The following is a 17,129-nucleotide window of genomic DNA, read 5'->3' as shown; positions in this document are numbered from 1 at the left end:
ACACCTCCCCTCAAGTGAATACTCCTAGCACATCTGAACCTTATACCAAGTTTCCCTCTTACTTGATAGTCCGCGACCAATGCCTCAAGTCCCTAAACTCATAGTCCTTGATACTCTCTCTCTCTATGTGTCCAAGGCTACTACAAGTGCCCGTGACCTTGACTACACATACATCTACCACATGGCCTACATCATCGGGGTGGCTTAGAGGTGGTTTTACTCTGTTGGGACAGGTTACATTGGGTTGTGGGGTTTCTCTCTCTCTCTCTCTCTCTCTCTCTCTCTCTCTCTCTCTCTCTCTCTCTCTCTCTCTCTCTCTCTGAGATTTTCACATGGCTCCTCACTCTTTGGAGCCTCACATCTTCTCTTGTCTTTAGTCTTCTTGTCGTGCAGCTTCTCTTCACGCGTCCGTGTCTTCCTCTTCTTTCAGCCTTCTTGTTGTGGCAGTTTCTCTTCACGCGTCCATGTCTTCCTTCAATGCTTCCTTTAGCTTATCTTCTTGGTGTGGATCTTCATCTTGGAAAGAGATGTTCTTCTTCTTTCATGGCTGGGGCCATGAGCTTGTCCGTCAGTTCTTGCTCCCTGTGAGCAACATGTTTAAATGTTTTGATGACAGTTCTTTTGGGCTTTTGATGTTTATCTTGTGTCATTATGCAATGCAAACCCAAATCTATGTGGGAGGTCTTACCTCTTGCCTTATTCTGGACAAGGACAGTGTCTGATTCCATTTTTACACTGATGTAATGTGCCCAATACATAATGCATATAGCATTCATTCTTATGCACATTCTCAAATGCAACTCTGGATGTGAATAATCTTGAATTTGAGTGTGATTTGCAGGCATTAACCAAGGGTTAAATGCAAAATGATGATTACCACAAATTTATTAGCATAATTTTACCAAAAATTACATTAAATCAAGGGTAACCAATTTGTACGGAATGGTTGGAGTATCAAACCATCTCTGAATTGTAATCTAAAGTTATAGGGATCTGTATCAGATAACTAATGGTTAATTTGAACCCTCAATTGCACCAAAATACAGTGATTAGCACTGATTAGCAAATTAATCCTCTGTTTTGTGTGCAAAAAATAGAGTATGCAGGGAGTCCAGATCTGAGGCCTTAGAGTTCAAATGAGCTCAAATGCTTTCAAGGCCATCAATAGCAATTAGTCTAGTAGAGGATTAAGCCAAGAAACACAAGATTTGACCAAACATTGAATGCTTAATCTCTGTTTTACCAAAGTCACCTCTGCAGATTTGATGAAGAGCTTGGATCTCACTGTAGACTTGATCAAATCAAATTCTGACTTCACCAGCTTGTAGAGCATGCTTGAAAACCCATGGGGCTAAGAGGAATTAGACCCATTGCAACTGGAGAAGAAGAGATGTCAATTTTTCTCAAAAAAAAGACGCCTGTAAATCAGCAAAAAACGACAGCTACGCTTGGCGGTTTGGAGAAATTTCTTGATAAGCTGAATTGTGGGGAGTATAGCTATGTTGGGCTAGAAGCATTTCCCCTAATGTTTCTCCTGGAGGGAGATCAAGCCCCTCCAATGGCTGGGGGTACAATGGGCTAGTTGAAAAAGAGGTGAAAATATTAATTTTCTACTAATCTTAATTAGCCAAATGATTAGCAAGATAATGGGCTCACAAATTGATGGGTTCTAGGCTAGGCTCTGATACCATGTTGAAATTACAGCAATGTGATGAGCTATGGTGGAACAAATGCTAGAATCAACATCATTAACAAAGAGATTAGTAGACGATAATTGAGTAATTAACTGATAGCTTAATGTAGGCATGGATAATAAAAAACCAGCAAGTTCTCATTAGGCCAATGCCTCAATTTATAGAGTTTACATCCAAGCATCTAATCCCACTGATTTCTCCTTGATTCACTCCATCTCTTTTGCTTGATTCTCTCCACCTCTCCTAGAATATCTCCACACCTCCTAAATCTCCTCATGCTACCCTTTATTCTCTCCCAGTAGATTCTTCTCACCTTTTCACAGGTTCTCTCACATTTACAGATTCTCTTTTACAGCCTCTAGCCAAGGGCTTGTTCCCGCACACACCCTATTCACTTGTATATTTCAACATGTATGATAAACAAATGTGTACACAGTTACATGTATGCATGGAGAGTTTGATGAAAGGACATTTATCCAACTACTAGAAGTTGCTGAAGACATAGCCTTTAACATTCTGATCAAAGACACTGCATAGTCCACTCACAACATAAACATAATCTAGAAATTTTACAAGCAGTAAAACAGAGTACATGCACATAATCAGATTCAGGTTAAAGAAGTGCTGCTAAGATTAGTGACAATCATCCATGGATACAGATTTGATGTGCAAGTGCATGTCTAGGGGGAGCAACTTACAACCAAAAGGGAAAACGGTCTGTTGTTTGATTCCAGGAAAAGCATCAAATACACAGTACATCAAACAAATAGAAAGGCATCAAATATACAGTACAGGAATTGAATCCAAGGTTCTAGCCATCATAGAGATTTGCATCTCTAGGCATCACAGAACCACCTGCCAACAACCCTTGTGCAAACACATAGAAGCTTCTCCAACAGAAGTGCTGCCAACAACTACCAACAGAAGCAAATGCTGGTTGCTCCAAATAGCTCTCGCTTTGCAGATAACAGAAGCAACAACAGCATTGGTTGCTCCCAACAGCCCCGCTTCGCACAGCTAACAAAGGCAACAAAGTGCCGATTGCTCTGCAGCCCTCGTGCAAACACAGAGGCAAATGAGCAGTCATGTAAACACATAGAGGAAAAGCACCTGATTACGGCAGCCCTCGTGCAAACACACAGAGGCAAACAAGCAATCATGCAAACGGCCATTTCACAGCACGCAGAGATGGTTGCCAACAGCCCCGATTGCTGTCAACACACAGTAGCAAACCAGCGAGAGAAGGAGCTCAAGTAGTTGAAAATGTAGAGTGGAGAAGAAGAAGATGGCCGCCAGCAGAGCTGAAGAGAAGCAATAAAGAAAAAAAAACAACGTTGAAGTTCTTTTGGAAATTTGGGCTAGAGTTTGGAAACCTTTTTCCCATTTGACCTTTCACATTAATTTTTATCCAGCCCACATTCTAGTGACCATTTATCCTTGCCCATATTCCATACTTACCTACCTCTTTCTACATTTTTGTTCACCCAATTGTTCATTGCTTGTGGACATTTACTATCTTTCCTTTTCTCTTGCATCACACACACACTCCTATAGGTTTTGGGGCACATTGATACACATGTGTTTCACATTTGGGTAGTTCGTGTTGGATTTTATCATTTTGGTGTCACTTACATCGTGTTTTTATTTCGACCATTAGGATGTATTTGTGCTTGGATAGCGAGTGTTCATGTGTCTTGGAGCATTTTTTGGGTGTTCTTGAGTGTATTAGTTGGCCGCTCGCACGGTGTTCACATGCTTTGAGCCTTTAGGAGACGTGTTCACACATGCATCTTGGCCCTTGTTTAGTATTTTGGGTGTTTACACGGGTATCTTGGTCCTTGTTCATGCGCACGGGTGGCCATTTGAGCATATTGGTGTTTTTTTTTCCATACATGGTGTGGGATTCTTGAGCACATTTAGAGGTGTTTCCACACTTTCAGGCTTTGGCGCGGGACGACATGGGTATCCATGACTACCTCTACCCCGCCTCTACGATTGCCATGCTACCCACCATCTTTGTCGTCGACATCACGATGTCTCCATCCCAGACACTGATCGTGCGATATCTACTAGTATCTTATCATTTTGGCTTTATCGCCATTATCTTGATTTGCCATTTTAGGTGAGGAGTTACATATCATTTGCCAAGTTCATACATACATTTGGCACATCGCAGCTTCGACCTTTAGATCCTTCTTCACCGACATCATGCTATGATGACACATCATATTCATGTCACATATAGATGTTTAAGCTTCACATGTTATTACCTAGCCAGTGTAGACATTTATTTAAAGAGGAGGATGTTTGTGCTAGATGGTCTAGACGTTCTACACATGGTGATTTTGTTGAGGATCTATGTGGATATCTTTACATGGATGGTTCGGCATTGATTGCATGGGAGGATGTATGTGGTTGATTGAGTGCCCTACATTTGTGAGCAGAGATGATTACATACCTGAGGATGGGTATCATTATGACATGCATTTAGTGGATGATGAGGAGGATGGTGATGATGATCATCATGTTGATGATGATATTGATGTTGATACTTGTACACATGGTCATGGTCATACACATACATGTGATGACATTGATGTATCACACCCACATACCTATGATGATGTATTGTGCACACACACATGATGATATTAATGTATGACATACACATACACATGATGATAGTGATACACGTGCACATGATGCCACTGACACATATGTACATGATGATGATGTATGTGATAGTGATAGTGAGAGCGATGTGTGTGAGTCAGATCATGTGGGCATGATCTTGATGGGAGGGATGGCAGCGAGCACATTGAGCATTACGAGCATCATAGAGCTACCTATCTCTATTCCTAGTGATCATAGGGATACATTAGGTGACCATAGTGATGCATTCCATGATCTTGATGGGCATTTGACTAGTCATGATCATTTGGCTAGTCACACATCTTTAGTCACACATGGGATTGACACTTCACATGTCGTTGAGCACATCATAGACCATGAGGAGCATAGACCCGAGGTTCTAGTATTAGATGTGTTGGGCTACTCCTCTAGATTTGTTACATGTGGAGAGATTTCGGATATGACCACTACTCCTAGTTTTTATAGCATTCTTGGCAGCATTCGAGTGGACTGAGTTGTTGTGATTGAGCAGTCAGGGATAGTGCATGAGAGTAGTGAGGAGTTCATAGAGGTGAGACATCGTAGGAGTATGCATATTGATCATATTTCTAGCATATCCTATGACATTGACTTTGAGAGTTTTATAGTTGATCTAGGTATTTCCTTAGATCTAGTACTATTGGAGAGTGATCTATCATGGGATTTAGGTCATATAGGGACACCAGTGATGGAGTTGGTCTATACCTTTGGGGATGACCTTAGTGACCTTGGAGATTCCATTGATAGTGAGTTGATTGATACCACTTATACCTCTTATGTGGACACTTGGTCAGTGTTTAGTGATGATGATCTTTATGATGATCTAACTTCTGTTTTAGAGGGTGACATACATATAGTGTCATACACATGGAGATATTGTGCATGGGTCGGATCACACTCATACATACATAGATATGGTGGATCATGCTTTTGATTTCTTAAGTGGTGCTGCATATGATGGAGGCATGAGTTCACATTTGACTCTATATGAGGCCGACCTTGAGCTTTGTTCATTTGGCTCCTTTGGATGTCGGCACGATCCTGTGTTCTTTGGAGTCTGGACATTTTTCTTTGGATGCATTCTTTGCCATTTGAGGAGCATAGTTTGTGGATATGTGGCTCGACATTCAGGTACATTTGCGACATATTTTAGTCTTGGCACACATGATGATTCTTTTGTGCTAGGACCAATTATTGAGCTTCTTCGGCGGATACCTTTCATGCCAGATTCACAATGTGGTCATGAGGATGAGCTTATGAGTTTTCCTTTTGACCCTGGTACTACTATCTCTTTGGAGTCGAGCTTTCCTTTTGATCCAGGAGCTACTACCATTCCAGCTTCGACGGTTTGGGGTGTATACCATACATATCCCTTTGATCCTGTGATGAAGGATACTCGACTAGATTCATCATTGACAGTGGTTCCTTATCTAGTCCACTTGCACCAGATTATCATGGAGCCATTGCCTTGGATTTTGCATGCCTTGGATTTCCTTTTGATCTAGGAGGTTGCATATATAGCCTCATCATTGACGGGAGTCCTCTATCCTTTCCATTTGACCTAGGGGATCATATGATTCATGCATGGGTCTTCCGCTACATTCAGTCATGAACGTGATTTTTCTTGGCTTTTGTACATAGCCACTTGTATATGTTTTTTTTCTTTGGGCACAACCATCCTTCGATTCGAGGACGAAATCATTGTAGGAAGGGATGGTTTGTAATGAAGTAGATTTGGGTGAATATGCACATGGGGTAATGGGGCCTATGCACTTGGGCTTAGGGACATTTACATGTGTACTTTTAGAGTACTCTATATGAGGCATAGGGCTCATGGACATTGTACCCTTTTTTTGATCATATTCACTCTATAGACATTCATGTCTTCTTGGTGCAATCCACCCTTACCATGCTTCAAGTAAACAAGCACACATCTATTCTCCCTCCTTGCCTCTTACAAAACCCTAGTTTCTTGCACAGAGCTTAAAGATACAATTAAGAAGCTGGAAGCATATGAAGAAGAACTGCACACTTTGGAATATTCATAAAGAATATGACCAAGAAAGTGAAGGCAAAACATGTGAGCTCAAAAATTAAATGTAAGTTCTGGAGAGGGAGATGGACCGATACATATGTATAACGGAAGCAGTGGAGACATTGCACTCCCACAATTTGCCCCTCCCCTCCAACTGGTGCATAGTATAGAAAATTGTGGCGTACTTCAATAGGGATATGTCGCCACTGAACCAGCAACCCTCCAGAGCATCGTCAACAAGCTACACTGAATCGACGACAAATTCTAGAGCGCCTAAGAAGATACAAAGAACCGGCACATAAGGGTCAATCATCCAAAGGTTCGACTCGAGCATGAAGACGAGGTGCCGTTACCTGACTATATGGTCAAAGTAACCAATTGAAGGCCACGAAGCATATTGAAGATCATCGAGAAGCCACTGATTTGGATATTCATCCTCATTCTTTTTTAGATTGTTTACAGTCTCAATTTCAATCTTATAGGCAAGACATATTTTAGAAACCCATTAGATAGAACTGGATTAGGATTTTAGGAAGATATGTTTGAAGAAACTATAGAATCCGATTTTGTTTTTACTTATCCTCATCTCATCAAGTGGGTTTGTCTTTTATCCGTAGGCTAGACTACCCCCACCGGGTGTGCTAGGTGTTAACCCGTAGTTACCCTTAGACATAGTTATCTGCCGAATAGTTATGCATTTATCCTTAATTATTATTCAAACGGCATAATGGAAATGTGTGTCACTTTGTACCACAACTGTTAACATGTTATGGCGCAAAGCGCAAGTATATGTATAATTCAGAACAAAGAAGCAATATACGTAGATACTGATGGTTTGTTGATTACCTATATTTTGTTTATTTCTATTTGTACTGTTAGTCATTTATATTCTTTGTCTGTTATACGTTAACATGAATAATAGTGCATGTTGGTTTTCCACTAATAGCAAAATGGGGGAAGAGAGGCAAGATACAAAAGATTAGGAGGGAAGAAGGAAGAGAAATGATGGAAAGGAGAGGGCTATAGTTGTGCAACAAGAAAGAGTGCAAGAAAGGGGGGAAAGATTTTGGAGAGTACCCCTAAATCACCAGATTCGCGCTTGCGCCACGCCATATATTTTCTAGATCACTGGTATCTAGCATAAAATATCACTAAATACTAGCAGAGTAAGCCATCTATGCCACATGAGATTATACGGGCTGAGATGGGAGTTCCACCGCGACGATAAAGGTCTTGTATTCCAGACAGTGATATTCCTACATAGATTATGGGACCTTTGTCTACACAGATACCCTTACTTAGTGTAAAAATTTATTTTTAGGATGCACATGCACATGGGATATGCCTAGGCACATGGGCTTAGGGTCATTTAGATGTGTAATTAGGACACATGGGCCTTAAGACTATAAAAGGCATGTGCTCTAAGACTATTGTTTTGTGCCTTTTGCTATATTAGGCTACCATTACACCTTACTTTTCATTGTCCTTAGTGTTAATCTCTTAAGCTTTTCTTAATCCAAGTTAATTAGGCTAATCCAAGGCTAACCTAGATGTTACTTTCTTTCATTGGTATCAGAACTCTAGGTTTAGATCTTAATGCTTTGATTAAGAGATTAATCAATTTTGAATTAATGTTAACTTAATTTTTAGAAATGCATTTTCTTGATCATGATTAGTGTCAATCATTTTTGGAGTTGATTTTTACATAGTTTTTATATTTGCTAATTTCTTCAATTGAGAAGATTAGCAATGAAATTTATGTTAATTATTTTTGAATTTGTATTAATCACTATTTTCAGAGCCCTAATCCACCTTACTATTTGGAATTCTTGAAGGTTTGATCTTCTTGATCTTGATTTCTTGAAATTTTTGTGATTTTCAAAATTAAGGTTTACATAAATTTCAACAACTAGTATTGAGTGATCTCTTGCTTAGAGAGCATGATTTTTCAGAGATTAATCCTTAGAGCCCTTATTTCTTCAAGATTAAAATCCTAGATTGCCAAATCTTTAAGTCTTGAAGGAATATTGCAAGGAGAAGGTTGCTGTGCAGAATCTTGGTGCAGTTTCAAGAAGTGTGCACAAATTTCAAATTGTTGTGTAAGATTTAGTGCAATAATTTTAGATTACCATGCAGAGATTTCTAAGCTGTGGTGCAAAGATTTTTGATTACTGTGTAAAGTTTTCTAGGCTATTGTGCATAGATTTTGGTTCATGTGCAGAGTTTTTGGAGTAGTTCACAGTTTTCAAAGGTTGTTGTGCACAGTTTTTCAAAGATTTTATGTGAGAACAATGCAAAGTATTGGAGATTGTGCAGATTTGTCAAAGATGCAAAGACACAGTGCAAAAATCAAATCTTGAGAAGAAAGGACATTAGTGAGTGTTCTTGAATAATCCTTTAATCTTTATCCTATCTTTACTGTTATCTTGCAAGGAATCAATGATATGCAAAAGGCTTTTTCCATGCAAAAGACAAAACACTTGACTGTAGACAAAAAATGTTGTATAATTTTTGTGGTTTATTGTAAATCTTGATGCTTAGAAGCTACAAGGTTGTTAATCTTGCAAGGTTTATGTAAAATCCAAACAATTTGATGCTAAAGAGTGATTTGAATAGTTTCTTGGCCAAGAATTGAGCAAGAAGTGTAAGATTAATACTTATCTTATGATAAATGATTAATCTTGGTGAATTTGGCAAAGGTGCAACGTATGCAGCTCTAGTGCAGATTTGTGCAAACATAGATGCAAGTGGTTTTGATGCTTCATTTGACGGCTTAGCATGCATTGGCTACTTTGAAGGCAATGGCTACTGTGCTTTCCCTTCTTCTAGTGGTACCTAGTGATCCTATGAGGCAGTAGCTTTATCACCTCTCTCTTTGAGGCTCAGCCGAAGAGAAACAACATCAGCCTGAGTGCCGAGCCAGTGTTCAGCTCTGTGGACATCAAAGGATGCCACGAGTCAACGCAGTAGCAACGTAGCCAACCCGCAGAACAGTACCGCAGCCAACCCATAGGAGCTCGACACCATCGTTTGGCAGCTCTGAGGCTACATTCTGTACCTTTATTATTTGCAGGCGTGCAACCAGGGCAGCTAGTTTCCACCGCCACAAGCTACAGTGCACTCAGCAAGCTTCAAGCATCGTTTTCGAGCTACGTGCAACCAGAGAGGCCAGTTTTCCCACCGTCGAAAGCTGCATCACTCTGTGGACGGCTTTGCCTGCTTGACAGTGCTTGGCACTGTGCACTGCAGCTCAACCCATGCTCTCAACAAGCATCTCTAGTGCAAGCCCTTCTCGACAGTGCTTGACACTGCACACACCGCAGCTAATTAGCCCATGCTCTCAGCAAGCACCTCCAACGCAAAGCCCTTCTCGATAGTGCTTGACATTGCACACCACAGCTCAGCCCATGCTCTCAGCAAGCATCTCCAGCGCAAGCTTAAATTGCAGCGTCTCATCATAGCATGCGCATGAAGTCATCTAGAGTAGCCATTCAATGAAAAGCGAGCAGACAGAGCACAACTATCTGTTTCGTCTCAGCAGTCAGCCACGTAAGATGCGCAGATCACAGAGCACCAGCAGGCAACGTGAGCGAACAGGTGTATAAACCAACAGATGCTCAGATCTCTTGCTTCAACCTTAGGAGAAGAAGCTTTTTCACCTTTAATTCTTTTTAGGGTTTTCCCTTTCGCCTCTTCACATCTTTGGTCCAAACCACATTACTCTCTTGCCCACACACATTTACTTGCCCCTTCGGGGTGTTCAGCACTCAGCTTAGTTATTGTGTGGTGTGGGGGAATTATTCATGTGCATTGGTGAGTTTGTGAGCTTTGTTCACACGTTTTGTGTCTTGTTAGCCGATTGACATATTTTGGTCATTCATATTCAGAGTTCCTTGGATTTCCCTTCGATCTAGGCAAGAGATTGTCTAGCCTCATTATCGATGGAAGTCCACTGACTTTTCCATTTGATCTGGACATCGTCGAAGATCACCTCTTGACAGTGGGACGGCATTACTTCACGTTTGACCTAGGTGGAAGCACATTTATAGCGAGGGGAGATACGACCTACCCTTTTGATCCAAGTGGCACGAGATCTATGTCTTTGATCGTGCGATGCTTTGGCTTTCCATTCGATCCGGGAGGCCTCTACACCGTCTATGTCACTGCGATCTTCATTTCCACACTTGCATGTATACGGACTCCATGCTCGATTTTTTGGCTTTTGTATATAGCCTCTTGTATGTGTATTTTGATGCACGACCACCCTTAGATTTTGAGGACGAAATCATGTTAGGAAGGGATGGTTTGTAACAAAGTGTTTTTAGGATGCACATACACATGGGATGGGCCTAGGCACATGGGCTTAGGGTTATTTACATGTGGGATTAGGGCACATAGGCCTTGGGACTATAAAAGGCATGTGCTCTAGGACTATTGTACCTTTTGATATACCCTTGATATACCTTTTGAACCTTTTGCTATCTTAGGCTACCACTACACTTTACTTTTCGTTGTTCTTAGTGTTAATCTCTCAAGCTTTCCTAAATCCAGGCTAATCCAAGGCTAACCTAGATGTTACTTTCTTTCACTTAGCTTTTGTACAGGCTGAGATGGGAGCTCCATTTGATGGTAATAGAGGCCCTGTTCTAGATAGTGACATTCCTACACAAGTTATGGGCAGATACCCTCGCTTAGCTTTTGTGTCCTCTAGACAGCTAGCCCGAGATGGGGATACATAGGTGTTGGTATGCACATGTGGTTACATGGTTTGGATTTCATGGCATGCAGGCGGATGCTTTGCTGCCATTTCAGTATAGTATAGAGGTCCCCCATCTATGACCTCAGCCACACAAAGCGAAACAGAGCGATCCAGTAAGGTATCATCAGGCTTGATACTCAGAGAACTTGGAGGTCCCCCACACAACCACTGTGGATGAGGATGAGCTTCTATTGTGAGACAAACCACATGCTTCACTTGATAGAGGATGGCTTCATCACATGGCCAAGATACATGCATACACACCTATATTTTTTGGAGTGAGGTGTGCGATTGGCTAGATCCGTACTTCCTCCTATCAGATAGAGACAACTAGATATGGACTAGTGAGGATTGCACTAGCAAATCAGATATGTGAGCTGTGCCACATAGAGGAGCTGTGTCACATAGAGGAGCATTACATATGTAGGTGCCTAATATACTACGAGATCAGGGGGAGACTCCATTGTCTCTTTCGTGATGGATTTGGTCCACTTTCTAGGGTCATGGACTACCATGACTAGAGATGCCTAGGACTCTTCCTCTTGGAGCTACACAAACACAAAGAGTCCCTACTACACCACATGCCATCAATAGCGAGGGGACTGAGGTAGAGGGCACTTAGAGACTTCTTTTGAGCAGAGACTCCATTGTCTCTTCCGTGATGGATTTGTTCCACTTTCTAGGGTCATGGACTACCATGACTAGAGATGCATAGGACTCTTCCTCTTGGAGCTGCGCAACACAGAGAGTCCCTACTACACCACATGCTAGCAACAACGAGGGGACTGAGGCAAAGGGCACTTACAAACTTCTTATGAGCAAAGACTTTTAGAGCAGTCCCCCCTCTATCTGGATCCCATGTAGAGACTTTACAGTAGCCCCCACCCTATCACCCTAAACCCTAGGCGGAAGCAGTTCGAGCGTGATCAAGAGGAGTGCAATTAGAAAGAGCCATTGAGCTTTGCAGAGCATGAGACCCTTGCCCACAGGGGGCCTCGCACATTACCCTGATACTTTAGAGGTAGCTTGCGGCCATCATCTCCCACCATAAGAGGACCTTCTCTCGCCAGCTTAATCCCACCAGCCTGAGCACCATGCGATAGCTCTTGATGAGGGATATATTAGGATGAGTGTAGAGAGCCATACACTCTCAGTTCTAGTACCAACTTTAGCTTTTCATTTTTAGTTCCTAGCATTTTCATTTTTTAATGTAAGTCAGACATTATATCACGTGGATTATTTTGGTCATGTTAACATATCTTTCTTTCTTTCTTTCTTTCTCTCAAGTTCAAGGATGCCCTCAACGGCCAGGCCTTCATAGCAAAGCACGCTACCTTGAAAGGCACAAAGATGTACATAGGGGATGGCCTCTCTAAAGAGATACAAGGTCCATCCATTTGAGAGGAAGAGAGTCATGATCGCCAAGGTCATACAAGCCATTAAAGCACACAGGGTAGGCAGCTCGGCCATATATTGTGATGGTTGGATCATCATTACAAAGAGACATGGTTGAATCATCATTACAAAGAGACACCTTGCATGACAGGGCAGGGACCACAAATGTGCTTCTAGGAGTCTACATGTATCTCTAGGATGAGGTTACCCAAGGTGTTAGATTATTTATGGGAGTCTACATGTACATCTAAGAGGGGGCTACCCAATGCATTAGATTATTTATGGGAGTCTACTTATGGGGGTATTATATTATTTATGGGAGTCTACTTATAGGGGTAAAACTTGTACTTCTAGGAAGGGGTACATGGCTCAGGAGGCATGGTATTCTTCTTTAAGCCTTACTTGAATAGAGTATTGACAATGGTTAGAGAAGACGAGGAAGCCCAATTCATGTGGATATGCTTAGCCAAGCAGCATATGGCACACCTCACTTGCATAGAGTACTGACAATGGCCAAATGAGATAAGGAAGTCCCAATTCATGTGGATACACTTAGCCAAGCATGGCTTTCAGATTTTACATATGGCAATGTGTTAGTTCCCACCCAAGGCATTTGCTTTTGCATGGATGTCCCCTTGTTTGGAGACATCCTCTTGCTAGGTGACTTTAATGCATGGATAACTGGGATGTAGGTGCATGGATGTCCCCTTGTTTGGAGACATCCTCTTGCTAGGTGACTTTAATGCATGGATAACTGGGATGTAGGTGCATATGTATGATTTTTCATGCAGATTCTATGATGCTTTAAAAAATATACCCCCAAGAGATGGGGCTAGAACAATATTCATCCCATGATGCAAGGTGAAGCTCATGACAACCCAATTGGAGGACATCTAGGTTACATAAAAACCTTCATGTCAATGAAAAAGAATGCATTGCAAACAATGGATCATTTTATACAAGCCTCCCTCTTTTTCATGATTAGTTTAATTCAAGAACATGGCACTATTCTCATGGACCAGTATGCCTTCTCTATTGTTCATGGAAATAGTTAAGTTTTTACATGCTCTCTCTCTCTCTCTCTCTCTCTCTCTCTCTCTCTCTCTCTCTCACCCACACATGCATGTACTCACGCATGTGCATGCACACACGTATACATAAACACACCAACATGCATTAATCAATAAATCAATAACAAGAGTGTGCGAACTCCAATCACTTTGGATGTGGCCCTGGAGATGTTTGCTCCAACTAAGTGAGTGGCTCTCATGTGGGGCATGTTTTCTACCAGGTAGAGAAAAAAGACGCACCTTTAAAAACATGAAAGCAAAATTAAAACCAGGGTCCACAAACATTTTGCAAAAATAATATATATGTCTAATTTTGAGTCGCTTTATTGCTCGGCGATGGAGCAAGCGAGCTCAGCCAACTGTAACTTGTGAGAGAGAGAGAGAGAAGGGGGCGGGGGAGGCGGAGGCGGAGGCGGAGGTGGAGGGGAGCGAGTCAGACAGAGATGCATTGCTCGGCGATGGAGCAAGCGAGGGCAGATTACGGGTAAGTGAAGGTTGTGTGTGTGTGTGTGTGTGAGAGTGAGAGTGAGAGTGAGAGAGAGAGAGAGAGTGAGAGAGAGAGAGTTTTTAGTTTTTACTTGTTTGGGGACAGTCTGTTCTTTGCAACACTACCAGGGCTGGCAACAACACATGTGCATTTACGAGTTGCCCCGCGCTGGGATGTGTGGAGGGACCCTCCATGCATCCGTCTTCTCAACAACTACAGCAGGGCCTATCCCAACATCACTGCCACGGCTGCCATCGATCTTGATGCCACCACATTCCCTCCCTTCCTTCCACCTGAGGTCCAGCAGCTACGAGACCCTGCTGCACGTGCATTTGCTTCAAGAATTCAGAGACTTCCTGTACAGGTATCTAATTGACACGAGAATTGTTCATCATTCATAGACAAATGCGCGTGTTTGAGTGAGAGAGAGAGAGTGTGTGTGTGTGTGTTTTTGGAACATGTATCTATGTGTAGATATGTTTATGTAATGTGTAAAAGATAAATGGAATGTGCATGTTTTGAAACATGTATACATTTTCATGTGGGCTGCACATCCAAAAGTTACAGTAGTGTTTCACTCTTAGATTGGCTTGTGATAAGTTCCTAATGGCCGTCATTCCAAGATCTGGCAGGATGGTTTTATGGGCTATGTTCATGTGTCTTCCACATTCTCAATGGTCAATCTCTATAAAGAAAGAAATAAGGAAAGTTTGGGTGGTCTTTGAATGGGTTTTGGATCCACATGTATGTGGGCAGTTTGGCATTAGGAGTGGTCAAGCATCCATGCTCCACTCTCATTATCTTGTGCTGAGGATCTGGCTAGCTCATGTTTGTAATGCCAAACAAGAACTAGTGATGCTTGAGCAACCCAAACACCCGCCGACATCCTGTTTTGGACACTGTATAAGATCTTTTGTTAACTTGTCGTAGATTGAAAGATTTTGGAAGGTTAAGCGCAAGCTAGATAGATTAACATGCCAGGATCATTGCGGAGGTTTTGGATCATGATTTTTACAGAAGCCATGGAAGAAAATCAGTTCTGGTAACACTGTGGGAGCTCCTGAGTGCTATATGACTCGTCACATGGGTGTGGAAGCTAATCTTGATTAATGCTAATCTACTTGCATGAAAAGGAGAGGAAAGAAGAGAGAGACTCTTTTACCTAATCTACTCCTATTGTATATTTCATTTACAATGAAATATTCAGATCATAAATCAGATATGAAATCTACTGCCATGCATGAAATTACTGATGAAATGCTGATAACCTGCTATCCTTTACTGGAGCATGGGATAAACTGTCATGAAAGCTTTACTTGGAAGGTCTAGAAGCCTTATTTGCTGCCTTAGAGTACCGGCAAGATTCCCCACATCTCTCTGCCTTCTTATTTATGGCCCGACCCCACATTGCCTTTATATAGGCATCTGGCTGGTTGGTTGGCTAGGGTTGGCAGCCAACTCTTAACTGTGCCAATACACTACCTGGCCATGTGTGCCTATCATTCCCTCGTCCGAATGCCCAGAACGCTTCGCAATTAGTCCACACTCACTCTTGGACTTTGCTTTTTAGGTGGCTGCAACTGAGAAGCATGTCCATGTGCAACCTGACCAAGGTATGCAGGTGACATCCCCTCTTGCTAAACTTGGAGCACTTGGGCATATGATGCACCGTTCTGGATTTGGTCCAACTGTAGGCTCATCTTCATTTCTTGTGGCTCCCTTTCCATTATGGACTCCACTGGAACTACGGCCACCTCTCCCGTCTCTCTTCCAATGTTGCCTTTGCTGAAATTGCTAACTCACTGTATCCTCTACTGTAGTGAACTTGGAAAATGAATCTAGATGACACTCAGCTATTGGTGTTGCCACCAATTCATGGTTTTGCTGCTGGTCCTTGGAGTCTGATGCTGGTACTGGTGTTGGTTCTGCCGAATCTGACAATTGCATCTCCTGGTTGACCTCAGTTTGTGGTATCCAGACTGTCCCTTGCGTGTTGCTGGAATGCTGTGTTTTTGGTGTTCCCTTGGCTCAAACTCGTCAGGAAACTCCCTCATGGTGAGTCTCAACCATTGCGATGCCTTCATCTTCCTTCCTTGCTTTTTCCAAAACTGCATCTCTGCTTTGGATCTTGTTCTGACATTGTGCTAGCCGATTCTTCCCAATGCTTTTGGACTGCATCATATGAAACTGGATCATCTGCTCCCAAACCTCCAATTGGAAAGTCTTCCTTGGCAGTCATGACGGAAAAGCTGACTTGCCTATTTGGACCTAGACTTGAAACTCTATACATGCAACCACTAACACCAGTGCATGACCTTGGCTGCAGGAAACCCTAATGCAAAACTGCCGGCAAACTCTAATGCACAAATGCAGATCGCCTGGAGATGTCACCAGCAGGTCACATGGCATACTTTTCGGTGATTTTTGGTCCCATATGACTGGCTTAGTGTTACAACCCCATGGATCTCCTAAATGCAAAATGCGAGTGATTAGTACAAAACTCCCTAAGAGGGGTGCAGGCTAGCTCACCATCCAATTGTAGGTTCGCGTCCCCAAACCTCCCCTAGCTAGATGTCATGTGCATGTTTGCCCATGGACATATCCAGATGCTAGTCCAGAAGAGGCAACCAGTAAAAGATAACTAGAACTAAGATTTTGGAGCACAAAGTGCAGAAGAGGCTAGTGTGGACTTGGAACAAGGCATGGAGGACATTAAGAGGATGCTATCGGCTGCAAGGAGTGTGCTGTCGGATGAACCACAAGAGGCGGCTGCAGGTGCATCAGGGATATGATATTTTTTATCCAGCCGACTGCTGGTCGGCCAGATCTCCTTTGGTCCAAGAGGCCTATAAAAGGCACATGAGCTCATTGTATAGGTCATTCATTCCCTCATGGAATGGGTCTTAGACTAGGACTGTTTTGGGTGATGTTCACCTTTTTAGCAAGGCAGCTTAGGGCTGTGTGTAAGAGTACCTTTTTGTACTATAGCAATATACTGAATTTTCCAGCACCTCTCTCT

General features: G+C 42.3%; 1 protein-coding gene across 3 annotated transcripts in view; it reads left to right on the top strand.

The window, feature by feature from the left end:
- The first annotated feature begins 13,927 nt into the window (after positions 1–13,927).
- Positions 13,928–17,129, top strand: part of LOC147622362 (alpha/beta-Hydrolases superfamily protein) — a 41,646-nt gene continuing 38,444 nt past the window's right edge. Inside the window, exons 1-2 of one of the 3 annotated variants that reach the window (XM_086823475.1) lie at positions 13,928–14,107; positions 14,216–14,474. In XM_086823475.1, coding sequence (XP_086679601.1) covers positions 14,067–14,107; positions 14,216–14,474 — 300 coding nt within the window. In that variant the 5' untranslated portion in view covers positions 13,928–14,066. The remainder of the gene's footprint in view (positions 14,108–14,215; positions 14,475–17,129) is intronic. The other 2 variants (XM_086823474.1, XM_086823473.1) reach the window with 2 other exon arrangements.

The sequence above is a fragment of the Cibotium barometz genome, chromosome 29 (genome assembly GCF_041138505.1).
Source record: "Cibotium barometz isolate CiBa-2024 chromosome 29, ASM4113850v1, whole genome shotgun sequence".
Taxonomy (NCBI): domain Eukaryota; kingdom Viridiplantae; phylum Streptophyta; class Polypodiopsida; order Cyatheales; family Cibotiaceae; genus Cibotium; species Cibotium barometz.
Note: the sequence above shows the minus strand (reverse complement) of the source record. Positions and strands in the feature narration are given on the sequence as shown.